At 36.5% G+C, this 21,306-nt stretch overlaps 1 protein-coding gene across 10 annotated transcripts in view; it reads left to right on the forward strand.

The window, feature by feature from the left end:
* ERC1 (ELKS/RAB6-interacting/CAST family member 1) overlaps positions 1–21,306 on the forward strand; it is a 305,039-nt gene that overhangs the window by 165,447 nt on the left and 118,286 nt on the right. For 7 of the 10 annotated variants that reach the window (XM_074871663.1, XM_074871665.1, XM_074871666.1 and 4 more), the window contains one exon: positions 17,561–17,692. The exons of the other annotated variants lie outside the window; for them this stretch is intronic. In XM_074871663.1, the coding sequence (XP_074727764.1) occupies positions 17,561–17,692 (132 nt within the window). The remainder of the gene's footprint in view (positions 1–17,560; positions 17,693–21,306) is intronic. 10 annotated transcript variants of the gene reach the window in all.

The following is a 21,306-nucleotide window of genomic DNA, read 5'->3' on the forward strand; positions in this document are numbered from 1 at the left end:
TATTGAGATTGGTGTGGCATTTCTTCTCTGCTCTTCTAACAGCCTGTTTCTTTAGCTGATTTGTGTATTTTCCCAGCTGGTTTTACCTTATATTGGTGCCTTTTCTTCAGTAAATGAAAGAGAACCAAGTAAGTATTCTTATAGTAAAATGGAATTATTGTGGGGTAACTGGAGGACCATGTTTTCTGTGTTTACTCATCCTTATTTGACAGTGAAACCCTACTCTACCTCATGAATTCTTGCTATGCTTACTAGTCAGTTTGCTTTATTTCTGAAATGATAGCATGCTGTTGCCCCACAGAATCATCTGGTTACCTCAAACCTGCCTAGGCATATGAAAATCACTGGCATGAAAGCAAGTCAGATATTGCTCAGTGTGCTATACAGTAATATTAGCTGTAGATGGTTTATCAAGCAGTAAGTTTTCAAGTGCTGTCATAAAAATGTTAAATTATTGCCATGAAATAAAGCAAAGATACCATGATGCTAAGTGAGGAGATAATACATATTTTGCCTGTGATTTCTTTAATTTACAAAAATAACTCTGCTTTTGGTGAGTGAAAATAAACATGGAAACAGTAGTCTACCCTTGAGGTCTTTTGAAATTATTTTTTAAATCTTTAGAGAGCAAGCCTTCTCCTAGTTGTTTTCCTTTGTTATCCTAGATTAAATCCTGTTTCTTGTTACCAGCTACCTATCTTAATACATCTACAATGAAGACACAGAATAAATCTTAATAGTTCACTAGCAAATATAAATCCCCTCCTTAATTCAGATACCTCTTTACTCTGTCCTGTGAAATTCCAGCAGGATGGTTTCAACTCTTTAAGAATTTTTGAAAGAACCACAGAAACATGTGTCCATGTGGAATGTTCTCAGATGCACTGTTTTGTGGGTTTCCCCATCAATTCCCCTTCAATGTGCAGGGCACCGAAATAGTTAAGTTCTAAGTGCATGAAAATGATTTCATAACTGTAGAGTTTTATAAAAGGCGGGGATGTGGGATTTCTGCATCTGCTAATGGATTTTGTGGCTGTAATGCTATGGCAATCCACAAGGCTCTCGTTATGTGGCAGCTTTAAGTTTAAACAACACAATCCTTCTTGTATTAGTGAAACGTCTTTAAAAATTCCTAAAACTAACACAATATTTGGTTAGATTTCTAATCTGCATTTGAGTAAATCTATATTTTCAGTTTGAAAAGATAAGTGGTACTTGACATTTGCCTTGCAATTATGTTCATGGTGTATTTACTGAATGACACCATTCCACAAGACCATCATCTTTGTTTTTATGTAGCACTTTCAGATTTTAAAAACTATGTCTTTCTTTTCTGGCTTTTTTCCCACACAATTATTCTTTCCTTTTTCATTTTCTTTCTTTGACACAAATGGAATGCATTGGAAAATAACTGAAATTTGTTTTCTCTCAGCTTCTATTTGCTGTTTGGGGGTTTTTTTATTTGTTTGTTTGTTTTTAAGAAAAGTAAGTTATGTAATGTGTTTATACAACTAAACATAGCAACAGACAGTGATATTCTGGTTACTGATAAGTTTAAGTCATGTTAAAACTATTTTAACATCAGTTTCTGATACTTCAAAGAGATTGTACAGCTTTGGTGGCAGCAGTAAAGGCAGCTTTTGCTCAGAAATTAGGTGGCAAAAAACAGTGCTGCTTTGTATCAGAGTTCTTTAAGAATGTGTATCTGTCCTTGCAATGTCCTATCCAATTCTTTACTTACAAAGTGTTTTAGCAGTAAAGATATCATATATATAAAACTATGTGTAGCATAGTTAGCATAATTTTACTCTAAATGCTTCCTCTTTAATTTCAAAGTAACCAGCTTATGTCTAGGAACAAGAAACAACCAATTGTCTCTTTTGAGGAAGCCAAGTTGTTTGAAAGTTTTACCTTTTTCTCCGTTACTTTGTTGTAGGTTGGTGGTCTAAGAGGGAAGCTAAAATTGGGAACAAAGATGTCAAAGTGTATAATCTTATTATCTTTACCTTTTTACATTCAGGTTTCCCAATTAGAGATGTCTCTACAGCGGTACATACTCTTTTCCACTTCGCTTATGTTTTATTCTGCACTGGTGTGTCTGTTGCTTTCTCTGTAATTAGATGCAAATATTTATGAGATTAAAAATAGACATTATCAAATGCATGTAAGAATTTAAGATTGAAGTGGGATGCGATAGTCAACACTGAAATGTGTAAGTTATCGTAGCATTAATATTACTTGATTTTCCCTAGTGCCTTTCCTGCTTTTGTGAACGTAATTATCCTGTTTGGGTGGGCTCGATTTTAGAGAGTCTTTCCCCATATTCAACACAAGGCTGAAGGGAATGCTTTCATTCACAGATGAAAAAGGTCTGTATGCTCTAATGAAAATATCAGGCTAAGGTAAAATATGGAGTGTTTAATGACAAGTGACAGATTCAATAAAAACTCCTTCCTTTAGAAGAGCCCTCTGCTTATAGCCTCCCTCTCCCAAGGACTGCAACGTTTTGGTTTCCTGGAAGTAAAATTTACCCAGGACCACATTTCAATTTGTTAGTTATGGAGACCTGTCTTCTCCATAGACCCTAAAGGGCACTGCCTTCTAATCGATTAAAAAAAAAGAATAAACCTGAGAGGAACATAGATTTTTTTTTTTTTTTTTTTTTTTTTTATGCAACCATTGTTGGCTTTGAGGTCAGGACACACAAGCACCAATTTCAGATAATTTTGGTCTTGGTGGTTTTGGCTGGAATTAATAATAAGACATTATGAAATGCTTAAAAATATATGATCTGCATGTTCTTCGGTTGACCGTCTGCAATCCAGTCAAATAAACACGCTCCCAAGCACATACTCCACTCCTCCTCTCTCTGTCCCTAACAGGCATGTGGTTTCTTTCTTCCTGAGTCCAGTAACAAAATGTTCGTTTATTCAGAGAGCTCTGATGATGGAAATTTGGTATTTTGGGGAGTGGGGGAAGAATGAAAACCATAATGTCTCAATTCTAGTGAGATGGATAAATGGCTTTCCAAATTTGTCTTTTCCTCCTGGGTTCCCTTAAGCCACAACTCTCCAGAGATCTGAGAGGTTAACGAGTGTCTGGTCTACAAGCAGGATAAAAAAACCCAAGCTGTTGGGCTGAAGTAGAAAATTTTTGCTTCAAGTAACTAAAGCTTGGCTATTGTGAAAAGGAATTGATATGCTGCCTTGTCCTAGAAAGGTAGCATTTACTAAAATTTCATGATATTTGAATGGGTACTTGACTCTGACATCTGGAAGGTGTATGTATATTTTCTTGGTCTATCACTCCGGCATCTTCCAGAGTTTTTAGGAGGAATTTTCAAAATATCTTGTGGCATGGAGTTGTGTACTATTGGATCTGTATTGCAGCAGCTATCCATCAGTCTCTAATTGCTGCTGACAAACTATATGTCCAGAAGCTGTGTAAAATATAGTTGAATGCATTAACAAACAACTGTAAAACCAAGTAAATTTATTAATTTTTTTCTTTTTCCACACCCAGATTTAGATAATTTAATGTATAATTCCTAATCTATTAATTATATGCACAAGTATATGTTGTTTGTTCCTTGTAATTATATTATTCTTTTATCATATTGAGCATTAAATAGGAAAAATATCCTTCTAGTGGAAAGATCTGAATCTTCAATCTAAACAAATGTGTGATTTTTTATTCAATAATGCTTTTTACTGGGAAAAAAAAAAATTGACAAAACTCAATGAAATGGATTGGTAGCCAAATACCTTCTCATGAAATGAGCCTTCTAAATTCATTAAGTATCAACCTCGCTGCCCCACACCTGTCAGTGTTTAACAGGCATTTGGACAATGCCCTTAACAACATTGTTTAACTTTTGGTCAGCGCTGGATTTGTTGGGCAGTTGGACTAGATGATCATTGTAGGTCACTTCCAACTGAAATAGTCTATTCTATTCCAATTAACTATTTGTTATGAGGCACCATAGCATGTACACACATGCTATCAACATTCAAAAACTGCTTCCCTAATTAATCTATGAACTTACTTTTGGACAGTGTGTGCAAAGCTTCTGAAGAAAGAGTTAGATTTAAAGAAAAGCTTTCCAAGCTTAAAGATCAAGATTTCCTCTATAACTTTCTAGGCAACATCAGCTTTGAAGCAAATTGGTTATGCTAGTTAAATGGTGTTACATGTTTTCCTGGGATAAGTGAATTTCAAGTGCTGAGTTCCTGGCTGATTTCTCTTCCATACAGACCACTGCCATATCAGATTCCAGCCTTGCCTGCCAGCTGAGTCGAGTGTACTTTCTTTATCCCTTGGATAGCACAGCTCAACATTTTAAGGCCTGTGAAACTGTCAGCTACTCCATTTCAGCCTGGTAGAAGTCTATTCTTTAATGCCATCTTGCATCAGCAGGATTTATTCCAGAGAACAGCCTGACATATCAGATCTGTATTTTCTCATTGATCGCAGATCCATCTTAGGGAATTAGTCAAATCAAAATGTTCTTTTTCTCTCCCTTCCTCTCCCAGTACTCTTCAGCCATTAATTACATCAGGAAGAAGTTTTGGCCTCCCCGTCCCTGGATAATTCTCTGTGCTGCCCAGCCTTGTAGGTGTGTTAGTGTTCCTTGGGCCTGACTAGATGCCATTAATACCTATGCAGGTGGCTATAATTTCACTAAATGGTATATTCACTTCTAGGTCAATCCTCCTTCTATCCTCTAGGGCAGAACTCATGACATAAGCACTGAAAGGGTATGAATTCATTTTGCAATTCAGTTTTTAAGAAATTTCTTAGCATTTCTGGAAGGGAACACTTTTTCTTGTCAGTCACCATAAAGGATGAAATTTAACATTGTTACATGTTCTTGATAATTAAACTAAATGTGGTTCTGAGTTCGGAGATGATGTGAGTCAATTTTGTACTGTCTGTCTCTCAGTATTACATAGGACTTTTTAAAATGAAAATGCAGCAGGTATGAACAAATACAGGCTCTAAAGACCAATCACACCTCATAAAAAATCTAAATGGAGTAAATGTATGCAAATTACTCCTCCTATTTTATTTGGGCTAAGCACAGTGGTAACCAGTAGGTAGTTTGGGGATGAACTGACACAACCCTTCCTCTGAGAGATTCTGTGACAGCTGACTATGCATTAGAAAACATGATATACATATGCAGTAGAGACTTTAATATGCATCATGATTTGTTAGTGATGTAATATTCCAGTAGCAATTTTAATTTCCATCAGTTTTTACAATATGTTACAGAAAATACAATGTTTCACAGACATTGTATTCTGTACTTATTTGGAGGGTTGTAATTTTCAGCACAGTGTGTGCAGTTACTGTAGACACAAGCAAATATTCAACCCTGGCAGATGCTTTGAGAAAAACTAGCTCTTGTTCTTATCATGTCATAACTCTCCCTGTCAAGAAAGCTTTTCCTAACTTTCCTGGATGTCTGGGAGAAGTTCCAAAAATTATGACCTTTTAGCTAGGCTTTTTGTGACTTATAGTGAGGGGAAGATTCTTGAGGTAGGGAGGTGGGATTAATTTGAATTTTACAATTTTTTTCAGGAATTAAAAATTCATAATTAAGCATTCCTGGATACATCTACTTTTATGACATAGATAATGTATGGATGACGAATAGACAGCCTCACTTCATATTTTGTTATATCTGTGTGAGGTAACATGGAGTTATGGAATATATGCAGGTATTCTTCATTTGTAATGCTCTCTAATGGAAGAAAAGACTTAGGCATTTTCTCAAAGTTAATACCCTAATAATCTTTATCATTTAATATCACAGAAACAGGACTGAAAAAAAATGCTAGGTCATTGAACAGTGGAGGAATACTTCACAGTACCAAAAATCAGTGCATATGAAATATAATATGAAATAGCAATATCATGAAATTACATTTTCATGTAAAAATTACACTGTTGGATTTCCATCTCAACAAGACAGTAGTGCACCTAAAAATGAGCTTCTAGCTAAAAGGAAGGTTTCTTCCCTTTTCTCTATTGAAGTGATAAAGTACAACTTTATTTCGAGGAAGGACATGAAGACTTGCTCACAGATTGCCAGAAAGTAAACATGACAAGGCAGGAAAAATATCTTGACAAACAAGAAGGAATGAAGTCAAGCCCTGCAACGTCTGCTCAGATGAGGTCCTGCTCTTAGGAATACTAATCCTTTTCATCTCTTATCCTTTCACATGTGGATCTGATGGACTTTACAAGACAGTTATTCTCCATTTACTTAAAGGAAGCTCATCAAGACAAGCTTCCATAGATGTTAAGCCTTAAGAGTATTTACATGGGTCTGTTTCTAATACCCGTTTTCCATACAGAAATCTGATACCTGTTTCGCCAAACAGCTGCATACAGACAGAGTATATAGTAGTATGGATGACCGTTTAAAAAGTGTAAATTTACCTCTCTCATTTCTTAATTTTCTTTGATTAGTGAGATTTTGGTGTTTTAACATTCTTACAATGTGAGCTGTGAGCCATGAGCAAGCTGTGGGGACAGCCCTGTCTCCAATTTTAGTAAAACCATTTTTTCTGATGAATGTTTACAAGGTCTGACTTACTTCGTTGTTGCTCATGTGTGCAGTGTTGCATGTTGAAACAATAATAAAAATAATATACTTTTGAACATTAAAATGATTTGTCTCAAACAGATTTCTCTGTTGCTATATGAATTGTTCAGCTGTGTCATTAAAGAAGGAAGATACAGGTTTTTCCTCCATCTAAAATACACATTTCTGAATATCAGAATAAATATATCACCTTGTTCTTAGATTTGATATGGCAGTTCTTATAGACACAGAATCTGTCATTCTACATAATCAATGTTTATGACATTAAATACATTGTTAAGGAATTACCTTCTCCTGTGTCTGACCAGAAGAGAGCACTCCTTACAGAATACTTCTTACCATAACATTTACAGAAACTAAGCTTGAAGAGACTTGACATTTGGAATGGATAAGCGTATCCCTGGATAGACACTTAGACGTCTGCTCTGTTTGTTTTCACTTTATGGTTTAGTTTACCATACATTTATTATGTTCAGGTTAGATGTATTCACTGCCTTAGCATGTTTAAAAAAGATGAACCATTTGACTCTGTCTTCTTATATAATATAAAAATGCTCTCCAGTTTTTAACAGACAGCTGGAAAAAATTTGTGAAGGTCGCTATTTACAACTAGCATTAGGCAGACTCCCAATTATCCCAGTATTTCCTTAACTGCAAATTGAGATTTGTAGTGAGAGAAAGCCATTATATGGCTTGAGAGTTTTTAATAGAGGAAAGAGGACTCCCTACATCCTAGCATTTCTCTGTGATCCATCAGGAATATTATTCTCCAGACACACTTTCACCCAGTCTTTTCTGCAGAAACATTAGGTGTCAGTGGAAGATGAAACCTGCTATTTGTACTTTCTTGCCTGTTTGGCAAAGAGCAGTGTTGGTACCCTTTATGATATGCCAGAAACTAAGTACAGTGAAGACTGGACAGCTGAATGTGTGCCAGCAACCTTAACCACTAGATGTTTTTTGCATGGATTTTTTTTTTTCCAAGATTAGTATCTGAGTTCAAACTCCTTTCCTAAAAACTGTCAGAGAGATTAATGTAACTGTTGACAACATGGTGTGGTTCCTGTGAGGAGGTCTCTCCTGAGAGTAGAAAACATTGAGGGCCAGATTTAAGCAAAACAATAGGAGTACATTCAAGGGGAAGAACAGCTCTTTTCATTTTGGTGTCTTATTTCATAAGCCTGAGAAATGGCAATAAATTTGAATTTTTTCCTCCTTCTGATTTCCCCCCCTCCCTCTCTCACAAGCTTTTTTTTTTTACTTGCTGTGTTGAAAATGGTTTATAACTCATCTCTCCCCAAGAATAAAAATGTCCAATTGCTGCAGCTCATTTCATAGTCTCATTGTTTAATAAAATTGCTGTTCTGCCTTATTCTTGTTTTGCCCAATAGAAAAGGAAAGGGGATGGTGTGATGATGGAGACCTAAAGACAGACAGAATTCAGAATTTATTTAAAAAAAATAATACACATGGAATTTTTTTAGTTCTTTACCTGTGGCACCAAATGCTTCAGCGTTTCCTTTAAAAAATGTATTCTAATTCATTTCAGGTAGTGGTAAACCTAATTTTCTTCGTTGTAATTCAGTATTATTCCTTAATCTTGCTTACTAAGCTGCCCAAATTGCTGTCACCTTTAAACTAGTCTCCTCTTCTCTCTTCTCCTCTCTTCTCTCTTCTCTCCTCTCCTCTCTCCTCTTCCCCTTCCCTCTCCTCCTCCTCTCCTCCTCCTCTCCTCCTCCTCTCCTCTCCTCTCCTCTCCTCTCCTCTCCTCTCCTCTCCTCTCCTCTCCTCTCCTCTCCTCTCCTCTCCTCCCCTCCCCTCCCCTCCCCTCCCCTCCCCTCCCCTCCCCTCCCCTCCCCTCCCCTCCCCTTTTTTCTCTCTTTTTTCTCTCCTTTCTCTTCCATTTCTTTTCTTTCCATTCTGGTTTTTTTTTTTTAGTTTCTTTTTCCTATAGAAACAAGCCTATTCTGTCTTTAATTAGCACTTTTCCTATTATATTTTCCTCTTTGGCTAAAATTTGCACACTCAGGATATATCAGAAATACTAACTGTGATGTGAAAATACTAGCTGGAATTGAGGCTTAGGCTGCAAATCCTGTATTCATAACTGACAGAACATTGTAAAATACTAAAAGTCAGCACCAGTCCTTTCAACTGTTGAATTTTGTTTGAGTTACGCTCAGATCTGAATGCAGTGGTGGGTAAAACTAACTGTGCTGGTATCACTTAGTCTTTTACTGATGATTAAAGGAGGATGATCTCCTTAACATTCTAGAAAATGTCTATAGTCAGTTAAAATTCATCAACAAATTCAGTTTAGGACATTGTGTTGTTTTTGTTGCTGATGTTTGAATTCTTCATATCTTTGAGGTCAGTTGGTTTTCCAAAGCAGGGTGTGAAAAGCAAGGGAATAAAAGCTAAAGGAATTCAGTGTCTCAACAACAGTCATCCATGTCCTTCTAGGGCACAGTTTTCTTCTCCATGCCAGTCGCCACCATTGAGTATTCTTAAACTGTAAACATTTTTTGTGTTGTAAGTGCATATGTCTTTATGTTCCAGTGCTATGGCACAATTATTGTTTTATGCTGAGGTAATGTATCTGTTAAAAATGGCAAATGTAATATTTTCTGTAAATGAGACTAAATTTCTCTAAATTTCTGAATTATAGTTATTGATTTATTCAGGATATTTAAATGAAAGCTAACCTATGTAGCCCCACAAGTATCTCATAACTCTAACTCATCGATAAAATAGCAGACGAAATTTAGTATGAGGACCATTTAATATATGTTAGGAGAAACAATCTTAAATATATGTACACAATGATGGACTCTGATCTAGCTGTATTACCATAGGACAAGAATCTTTGATTTAGAATAAGTATTTTCATTACAATATTATTGGTTGGCAAAAACTATTAAAAAAGAAGTTGAGAAATATTAAATGACAAACCAGAAAATACTACCATGCCACTGTATACATCAGCAGTGCATTCACCTCTTGAATAATGTTCAGTGATGTGGGCCATCCACCACATAAAAGATATGGCAAAAGTAAAAAAGGTAAAGAAAAGGAAGAAAATAGTTAAACATAAGGACAAGCTTTTGTTCAAACAGATATTAAATAAATTTAAACATTTGAACATGGAAAAGAAATGAGTGAAGACAAGATCCAGGGAGTACTTTTTCCAGCTTTGCAGGCTGAGAACAATAGATGATCGTTTTGGAATATTGAGGGCTAAAGAAAAACAATAACTTATTTTTCTCTTTCCTCTGAACTAGTTTAGGCTTTTATAGAAGCAACTGGAATTTCATACAAAGAAGTGAGAATCTCTCAGAAGAGTTTCCACTTTCTCATCCTTTTGGGTTTTTTGCCAGTGAATTTAAATGGTAATTTTTATGGATGTTGTGATGCTGTGTTGCCTGTTTAAATGCTACTATCAGTGTAACACTGAAAATACACCAACAAGAAGCTTTTCTTTTCAAATACTTCATTTCAGTATTTTTAAACTCATTATTTTCTGATGATGTTAGTATCTAAATGTGCAATTTTTACTTTTTCTTTTCAGTAATCTGTTCTTATCAGTTGAACCTATAGGTTTCATGTTCCATACATGCACATGAATTGACTGCTACTGCACACCTAAGTCATTCCGTTCTTCCTGATCCTTTCTGGCTGAGCTTTTTAAAAGTTCCTGTTACTGTATCTAAGTCATAAGTATGCTTATTTCCTGTCTTCAAATGTATCCTTAGACTTTAGATACAGTGGTGAAGCTCATCAGTGCATTTGCTGGTAAAGGTATTGAGAACAGAAACCAGTTTTTAGTATTTTAAGCAAAACATTTCCCTAAATTAATATATGTATATTTGGTTAGTAGCTGAATCCAGGTTGTACCAAGACAGACCTTTTGCTTCAAATTAACTTCACTTAATGTGTCTGGCTTCCAGGGGGATTGTGGATAGGTTGGGATGTTACCAGATGGTGTGAGAAACGGGGATAGTTTAATTCTGATGTGAAATTGTTTTGCTGATCTCTAGTTTGAAGTTGGGGAGATAGGAGACTATGCGTGGAGTGTAAGTAATAATGTTACGGATTTTTTACATTAAGTAAAATGAACAGTGGTTAGCAATAGCATCTTGCTAGAGTGTTAGTTCTATCCCGGAACTGATGGCTGCTTTAAAGGAAGCAGTTCCTAGCACAAATACAGTAGCTACTCTACTGTGATGAGAATCAAGGGAGAGGATCAGAGACTGAAATGAGTGTATGAGACCAGAGATAGTTGCAGGAATTCCCTTTGAAGTTGAGAGAGTGGGAGAGATTCAGTGGCATCAACTGCTGAATAAACATTTCCTCAATGGTGTTGTATCACTAGCAATTTTTGTCACATGTTCGGCTATGAAAAAGAGGGAAGACAAGAGTAGTGAACTATTATAGCTGGCTGTCCATGTGTGCTGCTTCTGCTGCTCTTTTTTGCTGAATGATTGAAAATGAGCTAAGAAAGGAAGGTCTTACAACTACTGTGATATATTAGTACAATGATGATGACAGGACTGACATTGGCAAGGAGAGTTCAGAGGAATAGGGCAGTATCAAGGGAATAACGTATGGGTTCGAGCTTCGTATTAATAGTGCAGTTGAAACTGCCACTGTTTTTTGCTGTAATCCTGTATCACCTTAAGAGTCTTGAGTCATAGTATTGGTTTATGTGTGAAGAAATCTTTTGAGAGTAGCATTTCCCCAGTTAGCCTCTCAACAAAAAAAACCCCAACACAACAGACCTCAAAACCCAAACAAACAAAAAATCTCTCACAAAACCACATAAAAATTACAGATATCTATTGCTTTTGCTCACTTCAGAACATTTTCACAGCTGTATTGTCAGCCTTGGGTCTCATTCCAATAGTCCGTGCAATGACCCACTGTGGTTAGATAGAAGCATAGTCCCTGTAGGTTTTAAAAAATACAAATGTGGTAATTTGCAACAGCTGAAGCAAAATGTTAAAGCTGTTGGCACCCTTCATGAGCTGCTAAATGGTAAACCTGGTTGTTAGTATTGGCAAGGTACTTTAGTCTGTCTAGGTTTCTGCTAATGAAAAGTGCCTATACAAAACCAGCATACCTAACTGATTGCTGTGTTGGGAGCACCAAGCTTAGAGTAACAGGAAAGACGTGTCAAAAGCATGGCAGCTATCAGGAGATGTTGTCAGTTTCTCACAGAAATAATCAGTTCTGCTGTTCTGTAATAGTGTCTATAACTGTCCTTTTCTTCTCCTTCCTCTCTGTTCTCCTTCAAGAAATGTATAAATAATCTAGATTGCAGTGGAATTCGTCTTCAGTAGCAGAGAAGGATATTGGAAGTACAGAGCTTTATGCTGGACATAATTCAACTAGTATTGATTAGGAGCCTTTCTTCTCGCTACTGCAAGCTCTGTGTATTTCAGATTTCTCCTGATGCGGAACAAAACTGCTATGTATTTTGGAAACACTTTTTGAAAGTAACACACCTGACTGGTAACACATAAAGTATCTTGGAAGAAAAAAATAAGAATGGCTAGAGTTGTTCACATATTTTTGTAGACATAATGTATAATGTTTAAAAACATTATACAATGGGTACAATGTATACAAATGTATACAATACATTCGTAGCTATTTTCAGGCAATAATAGCACTATGCACAAGTTTTGTTGAGGGCTTTATATGTGTTCAGGAATAGACAATGTCAAAAATTAAGCATTTCTCTTCAATAAGTTTTTTACTAAGATTTTTTTTTCTTCCCTTTCACTTCCCTCTCACTTCCCTCTCATTTAAATAAATCTTTTGGTAGATGATTTGCGGAAAACAGACTCTACAACTCGAATACAGTTATAAAGCAGGTATGTTTACTCCAGCGCCGGGGTGCAAGGGGATTTCTCCACAAAGCTTGCACACCCACCACACATTTTACCAAAAACTTATAGAGTGTGGATATACATATTCACTGGATTACATAACACAAACATACATATGCATGAGTAAGGCTGGGTTAGTTTGAAAGGCTGATGTCAACAGTTTACGTTATCTTTGCACCTGCGCATTCCCTCCTGGTGGGCGTCTTCGGGGATCTTTGGGATGAAGGCTCGTAGTCTTTCTCACCTTGTTTTTTTCCCCAGGGCATACACAGATTCTCTTAGCCAATTTCTTGAACAATAAAAATGTTTTTCAGCCGGTTTACTCACCCTGTCTTATTTAAGGGAACCAATGAAACTTCTACCATCTGTATATGGCTATCTTTACTCATTACCGAGGCCCAACTAATTAGAGCACACCTGTTCCTCAAGGGCAAAAACATGACATTTTGCTGAACACTGCAGTTCTTGGTAGATTTTCACAGTAAACTGCTTTGTTTTAATGGACACAGTAGTCCTTGGTAAAATTCCACAGAACAGTTTGGCCAAGCAGGATTCTTAGCAATATTAAAAAATACTATAAGTAATACTATAACTTGTTAGAAGTAAGTAAATAAGTAAATAAGTCTTAAAACAAGTAATCATTTCTCTGTATCATAGACTCCTGAGATGGCAAACCAGAATTCCTCTGTAATGGGCTGACTACAGCAGAACCAATTTTTCCTGTTCACATTTGGCACTGGTTATGGCCAAAGACAGGAAGCAAGGGAACTTTATGGAAGAAACTTAGCAAGATTTCAATTTTTCATATTAATCCACCAGCATGCACTTTAGAGTTGCTGTTAATCAGGCCCTCATATTTTTAACTGTGGAAAAAACCTAGCATTTGTAGATGGGCTGCCTCCAAATGTTGGTGGAGAATTTGTTGTATCAATAACTATATGACAGTTTGTATCTAGGAGGAAGCTTTAAGTAGTTCTTGAGGCAGCTAACAGTCCTGAGTCCCCAGGTTCCACTTATGCGGTGGAAGGTCAGTTCATAAAGGAGGAGTTTTCTTTCTAGAAAGAGTTTTATTCAACCTAGAATGGACTGAGATCATTATAATTAGGTTCTTTATCTAGATTATGGCTTCTTGAGGAAATACAGAATAAGAAAGAGCAATAGTTCACAGGAGTAAGTACTTGTAATGATGTAATAGTTTCACTGTTTAAGAAACAATTGATTCCTAGTTTGAAACACTTCCAGTACTGTGTTCTTCCCTTCTGGTCTATGAAAGCACACAGGTAAAATGTGCTACTGCATTAATTCCAGGGTTATATGGAAATGATCTTTCCCTACCTAGGTGATTGGCTAGTCCTAGAAATTTTTTTAACAGTTAAAAGAAGCCTTTCATTGCCATCTCAAACTGTTAACTAACCTTTCCCAAGAGTTAATTAGAGAAATCCACCTTAACTCCAATTCAAAGAGTAAAATTAGGCCATAAAGACCTTTGTGAGTCTAGTTCAAGACACAGATAGGGAGAAGTTTACCAGGATAACCTGGATTTAATTGAACCTAAATGCCTTAGTGAAAACGTATATCCTATTTCATGCACTTTCATAAAACTTCATGGGAGATCACACATCACATGAATGCAGGATAGATTAAATTGATGCATCCTTCTAACATGTATCACTTGGACATCCTACCACTTCCCTCCTGAAGTGAAAGAAAAAGCCTAGAAATGTGCATCAGTCACACCTCCTTTTCCTTTCAGGGTTTCAGACAGACATGTGTTGGAATGAGTTTTGCATACAAATCAGCTACAGGATGTAGTATAGGTAGCAAAAATTTTTATTGTACCTGAACTCTTGGCACTCTTGTGGTGTTGAATGGGTTTTTCATTTTCTTTGTGCTGACACCAGTGAGCATAAAGGCAGAGCTATCTTCTCTATCCCAATTTAATTCCATCTCTGCCATGGAATCTCATGCATATGGGACTCAGGAGGAGAGGGAGGGAGGGTCACGGAGATATTTGGATAGGTAATACATCTTGAAGAATCCAGTTACTGTACAGGTAAGTAATATTTTTTTATCTTTCTGAATAGTCATCTGTATAAGCTTCATGAAAGGAGACTGCCACTGTTTATTATTCTGCAATTTTATTACAATACAGGAAGATAAATTTGCCCTTGGTGTCATGTTCTAATGTATATATGAAGCAACTCAAGTTGCACTCTAGTCCACTGCTTCAGAGGATCAGTCACTGCAGGAAAAAAGTTATAACTGTAGTTAAAATTAACAGAAGTTTTTCTCCAGATTTTAATGCTTATCACAATAAAGGTAGAATACTTCATGTAACTAAAAAGAGGAAAGCAGCAGCAACACAGGTTGAAGGTCAACATGAGCCTGTCATGTTTCAGAGTTCAGAGCCAAACAATTGGAAAAACATGCTGCTATGTTAAAAGGCAAATGCTGATTTGCTTCTGTTTACTTTTTTCTCTATTAGTATGTTTTGTTTGAAACAGCAGCTTGTATTTGAAAAAATAATAATTCGCATGCTGATCAGTTAGTCATGAATCAATGAGCTAGAAACAAAATAATTATTTAAGTGTCTTGAGACTGTTTTGCACTAGTGGAGGTGCTGTCTGACTAAGCAACAATCTGCTACTCCTGCCAGGCATCGGTGTGGTTTTGTAAGCTGGTTACACACATTGTGACAACATTAAAAGAGTAAACTTGCACATCTTTTAACTAGGTTTGTCTGAGACAGAAGGTGAAAGCTTGTAACTAATCTCTCCTTACTGAATGGGCTATTAGTGTTAGACTAAAGTTAAAAGATCACCATTTCTAGGCAGTTGGTTATAAGTCAACACTGGATTTTTTTAATTTGCAACCCTCTAGCATATATGTAAAAGTTGATATTATTTTAGGAAAAGTAATTATATATGAATATAGGTTTGTCTTGATCAGTTTTGGTACCACCAATTGCTCTTCCTCCTGTACCTCAAGAATTCACCTGTCTGAATAGAGTGCTGTACGGTGTCAAGGTTAATACAGCGTCAAATTCACGTCTTAAATATTTGCCTGGGATGAAGAGAGGACATATCTTAAGTGTTAAAATGTTTTATTTTGCATTCTTATTTTAAAGCAGTTTCCATTTTACATGCAGCTGTTCAAATGAACCATTCCCACTTCTGTTGTTTGAAATGGAGAGCTACACTACCACACTTCCTTGGCTATCCATGAATAACATATCAAGAAGTACAGTTGCTATTTATTGTGTAATGCAGATAGGCAAGTAAATATTTTTCATGTCTGGCACAGTTAATATTCTGTGCGGAGATTTTTGTAAACTTGTTACTCATCTTTTCGATGGGTCTTCGGTTAGGCTAATTATAACCATAAAGGAGTTTTGGAACATACTATCAGCATTTCAGAAAGATTCAAAAAGTATGAAAACATGTTCTGCAACTCTTACTTTTGAAATGAAGATGTCTCCGTTTGTTTCTTTAGAAATCGGCAATTACTTGCCCTGTGAATCCACTTTGGAAAGTAGCCATCAGCAGAAAGCTCCTCTGCCTGCAAAGCCTAACAAATATGGTTGCCTGTGCTAGTGGTTGAGTACTAGCCTTTCTCTACACAAGAGCAGTGGTGCCACAGGTCTTGCACTGGTCTGATACAAAGCTTTGCATCTCTGCTATAACACTCTCACTGAAAGTGGCAGTTTTGAGACTGCCAGAAATTATGTTCATACAAGAAACATCCTTGGTAATGTATCCCAAGTACTAGAATTAAGGAATAAGTTAGGTTCATTCCAATGACTAATTTTTGCATTACGAAGGTTGCAAGGTCAGATTTTTTTCCAAGTCAGTCATCTTTTTCCTTTTTCTTTATATGGTGTGAAACACTTTCAGAGAAACAACGGAAAATTTCAGTCCAAAATACAAAAGGACAGAAGACAAAGGGGTAAATCTGACAAAAAGCAAAATGCAGAAAACAAAGGGAAACATTTTTGATTCTTCCACTGCTGCTGAGATGGCTAAAAAGCCCATGTGGTAGCTTAAATGTGCATTAATACCTCATCTGAACCCTATGATCTAAACCAATCTGCAAGACAAGAAATGCAGAAATCTTCCATCAAGCTGCTCATTTCTGATGGATTTGTTAAGCAGCCATGGTCCGAGACATTCATATATACCTGTTAGGACAGCCTGCTTTACAGTCTTTTGTCCAAGCTGCTACAGCAGAAGCAGGAAATACACAATTATTTTCTTAGCAATATTAAAGTAAGGAGGGTCTCCTTTACAAATTACAATACCGTTAGTTTTTGTATATAATTTTTCTAAGTTACACTGTTTGTATAAACCAATAAAGCAGTATATCTTCTGAGGAGCAATATGGTTTTCTTCAGTGGTCTTTGAATATATGTGGGACATTTGAACTTGCAACTGTGAAGATACTCAATCAAAGAATAAATTTTAAGGGAGTCTTGATACTTGAATGTCTGAGATTCAGACAGCCCAGATGAACTCTTCATAATTCCTAGAGTTTTTGATGAAAAACTTCCTTAAAGACTTGATGTGAACAATGGAAAACTGTTTGGTTAATGTTTGCTTTTCTCCCCCTTAATGTGGAAATGACAAATTCAAAACTGCAGTGCTGTGTTTCCCTTCTTACCACACCTGCTGGTGAATGTGTGAACAAATGGGCAATGCTGAATGCCTGCTACCTTCCCACCAATTCTGGCTTCTGTGCTTCTTCGGAACTGCTTACTAATCTTTATTTACCAACAACCCTTGCTTGTCTATGTTGTGTAATCTGACAGCACTGTCATATGTCCAACACAGAGGGCAAGCACTCTTGCTTTGAGGTCCTACTTTGCTAGCCTTCTTCTCTTTACTATATTCTTCCTCCTACTCTTGCATCACTTCATCTTTCTTTCCTTTGTGTGAAGATAATTTGACTGCAGCTGTGCCTTGGGAGGGAGAAACACATTTTGGTTGGCGTAAAACTTGGTTGATTAAAAGGCTGTAGTTCCAAACAAGTCGTCTTCACCTAGTCTCCCGTCATTTTCCAGGACAATCTACGTAAAAAGGATGATCGGATTGAAGAATTGGAAGAGGCACTCAGAGAAAGTGTTCAGATAACTGCAGAGCGGGAAATGGTGCTAGCACAAGAGGAGTCAGCCAGGATCAATGCTGAGAAACAGGTCTGCAATCTTATAAAGTCACTGGTAGTCCTCTTAGGAAAGTAACCAGACAGTAAAGTACTATTTTCCCTGCTTTACTGTGAAACACAGCTGGTTTTGTTTGATGATCCTGTATCTCTGTTCCAACATTAGGTAACAGAACTTACAAAGTCTGCAAAGCCTTCATAAGTTGTATTTCATAGGTAAGATTTTCTTGAAATTAAGAAGAAATATAAGGTATCCTGAGTTAAAATATTATTTTAAGTAGTAACTCTTCTGATCTGTCTTGCCTGTCAAAGCTGTCTTTCTGTGTGTAAGCATACTTAGGTTCACTGTGTTATTCACTGAATGTAAAGACAATCATTTTTATTAGTGTAGTTGTGTTTATGGACCACAGTCTTTTTGGATTTGCAATACAACTGGATACAGACAGATTCCTTGGCTTAAGCCAAGCATACACACAGAAAATACACACTTGTGTGTTGAAGCCACAAGTATAAACTTTATTGCATGAATTGATTCTGTGTCACTGATGAGGTACACTGAAGAATCATGTACGTGCCTGATTTTAACTCACGTAAGTAATCATCAAGAAAACATACTGTAAGCAGTGAATAAAATTCCATGAGATCTTGATAAAGATTTTGAAGCAGAAGCTGAACCTGTCATTCTTACTGTGCTTTTTGTGACCCTCTTCCGTGTTTTTCACTGTTCCTTACTTGACTGTAAGTAGCAAACAGGAGCATTTGGTCAGTTGCATTGCAATGCAGTGATCTCCTTCTCTTTGCTATTTAAATAAAAATGTTCTGACTAAGTGCACTTCAAAATGCTATAAGATTTTTTTTCCAACTTGTATTCTTATGTCACGTACTTTAACAAAAAACAAGTTATAGATATCTTAGTAATAATCCAAGTTTTCAGGAACTGTTTCTCTTTAGGCTAGAGTCAAGCTCAGCTGTTGCTGATAGATGTATTGAGGATAATTCTGGTTGCTGTACCCTAAGATCCTAGGCAATGTTATGGAATTTACTTTCAAGAATGCCTTCTTTCCAGACTTCTTGTAGCCTTTAAAAAAATGCATGAAATAGAAATGTTAACTAGGTAGTGAATACCACATCAAAGGTTAGATCTCCTTGAAAGGAAAATATATATCTCACAAAGGAGCAGGTTTTGTGCTGACTCAAAAGTAAACAAAATAGTATGTGATTTGATGCCTTTGATGTCATAATGTTTTAATTTCTTTGTACAAGAGAAAGTGACCATTTTTATATTCCTTGAGCACCTAGAAGCCCGTAGTACTCACCCTTTTGTTATGTCTGTGCTCGAAACACACAACAAGATGCATAAAGCTTAGTGAATTTTTCGAGGGAAGGTTTTGAAGAAGGTTGGGTGTGTTAATTTTGTAGGGTTTAGAAGTATCTGAAGTTAGGGAAGTAAGCACAAAGGTGAACATTTACAAATTTTATGCATGCATAATGTAGGCCTGTATTAGAGGATGATCACAGGTCATTGCAGTATTGAAAAGTGGGTGGAGTACAGTTTGCAAAGGATGAGTAGCTTACATTTGATTCACTAGCAAAGAGGCATGCTAGTAGCATTAACGTGATCAAAGCTACAGACACGGAGATTACCGCACAAATGGGCACAACCTGCACAAAAAACATTTTTGCATAGATCCAGACACAGAAGAAATCCTGCCAAAGAACTTCAGTTATATAGGTGCAGTCAGAAAAGTCTTATAGTAGATATTCCATAAAATTCTTCAAGTTTTTAAAAATAACCTTTTAAAGGAGGTTTGAGTCAAAGATACTATCAAGATTAACAAAAATATTAAAGTTCTGTCCTAGATGAAAAGTAGTAGTGAGGAAGATTTCAGTCACAGAATGGAAAGGAGGACTTCTTTAGCATGTTGAGCATGAGTTCCTCATAGATGTTTCACCACTGTGAGCTGTTAGTAGCAGGTTTATTATGGAGAGGAGAAGAGATAAATCTGCGTTAGTAAAATAGGGAACTGTTGTCATAGAAGTGAAATTTTATTTACACACAAGGCATCCTAAAACGAGAATATGCAAAGAAGAATAGTGCTTTGGGAATATGCACAAATTTCAGGTTTGTCAGAAAGGAGGCTTTTCAAAAGAATTCACCAGCAAAGCCTGATGAGAGGCACACAATGAGATCAGATGGTCAGAGCTTGGTGAAAAAGGGAAATAGCTGGTGAACAGAGAGTTGGAATTGGGTGTACAATCTGAAGGATGAGGCAAGGCAGGGAAATGTGCAGCCTGAGGGTCAATAAACTGTAAGGATCAGTGAGAGAGATTAAGAGGAGAGGAAGAGAGCCAAGATGAGTAAGATCTGAGTGAAAAGATTGGTGGAATGTGGTGGGCAACAGCATCATGAAAAGAAATTAATTTGGATGTAGTAGTGTATACAGAAGTAAGGAGGAGAAAGAAGGATGGATTGAAAGCAGCAGGATCAGAAGAGGGAAGTCAGTGTCTCTACCATCACTGACTGACAGCAGTGTCTTACTCCAGTAGAAGAACTAAACTGCTGACTCTGACCAATTATAGTTTTTTAAATATGGCCAACAAGACAGCACAAAGGAAAAGCAACTGGAGTGTCTTGTTCCAGTCAGCACTGGGAGAGCTGCTATGCCCTATTTTGTCCAATAGGATTTTATTTTGGTGTCAATTAAATAGTCAAGTAATAGAGTGATGGCAAGTAGCTGTTTTTCCAAGGTGAGGAGGAGACTTTCCTTCAAGTGCTTTTCAGTTCATATGTCTTCAATTATTTTAAAAGAATGCCCTCTTTATTATGTTCTCTGGAGGTTTTTTGTAGAAGTGTGAAAGACACCCTTAGATAGCTTTAGAGTTTTAAAATGCAAAGCTCTGTTTTCTATAAAATATTAAAGTCCTTTGGTTTTTACAATCAATAATAGGTTAGGATCATTCTTAGACCAAGTATGAGTGATAAATGTGATTTTAAAAATGTTAATGTTGTCCAAACTGATTATAATTTGCTTTTAATTGCATGCTTTTTCTTTCCTTTCTTCTGTTTATCTTGTTTTCTACCATTCTGCCACTTCACTGCCTGTCTGAAGCTGTTTAATGAATCAGTGCATGAGGTCAACCATTTTGGCTTTAAGTGGTTCAAGGTATGAGGACATCTCATTTGTGTGTACCTCTGCCCCAATATTTAATGTTGTTTTTGTAGCCCTGTGTTGTGTAATCCTACCCTCCATCATCTCATGAGGTATGGTTTCCTGCTGTTTTACATGCTTCAGATTTGAATTACAGTGTCCATGAAGCTACTCAGGATTTCATCATTCTCAGATACCTGTTTCAGATTAAAACCTTGTTCTCTTTAATCCAGTGTTTGAAAATACCCTGGCAGTGTGTATTAACTGTGACAGTGGGTTAACTGTGTTAATACACAATCTTTATATGCAAGATGTTTCCAGCTGACTAAAGTTGGAGTTAGTAAAATAGGGAAAATGTTTATTTCTGTTTATTTCTGTTTATTTCAGGATCTTAGACCTGTTCTTTCTTTCATCTATCACAAAAATAGAATCAGGCATCTCCTCCTGGAAGCAGTGTACCCATTGAATTGGGTGTAGTTTTATTAACGTTATTGTTCTG

This window comes from Strix uralensis, chromosome 5 (genome assembly GCF_047716275.1).
Source record: "Strix uralensis isolate ZFMK-TIS-50842 chromosome 5, bStrUra1, whole genome shotgun sequence".
NCBI lineage: Eukaryota > Metazoa > Chordata > Aves > Strigiformes > Strigidae > Strix > Strix uralensis.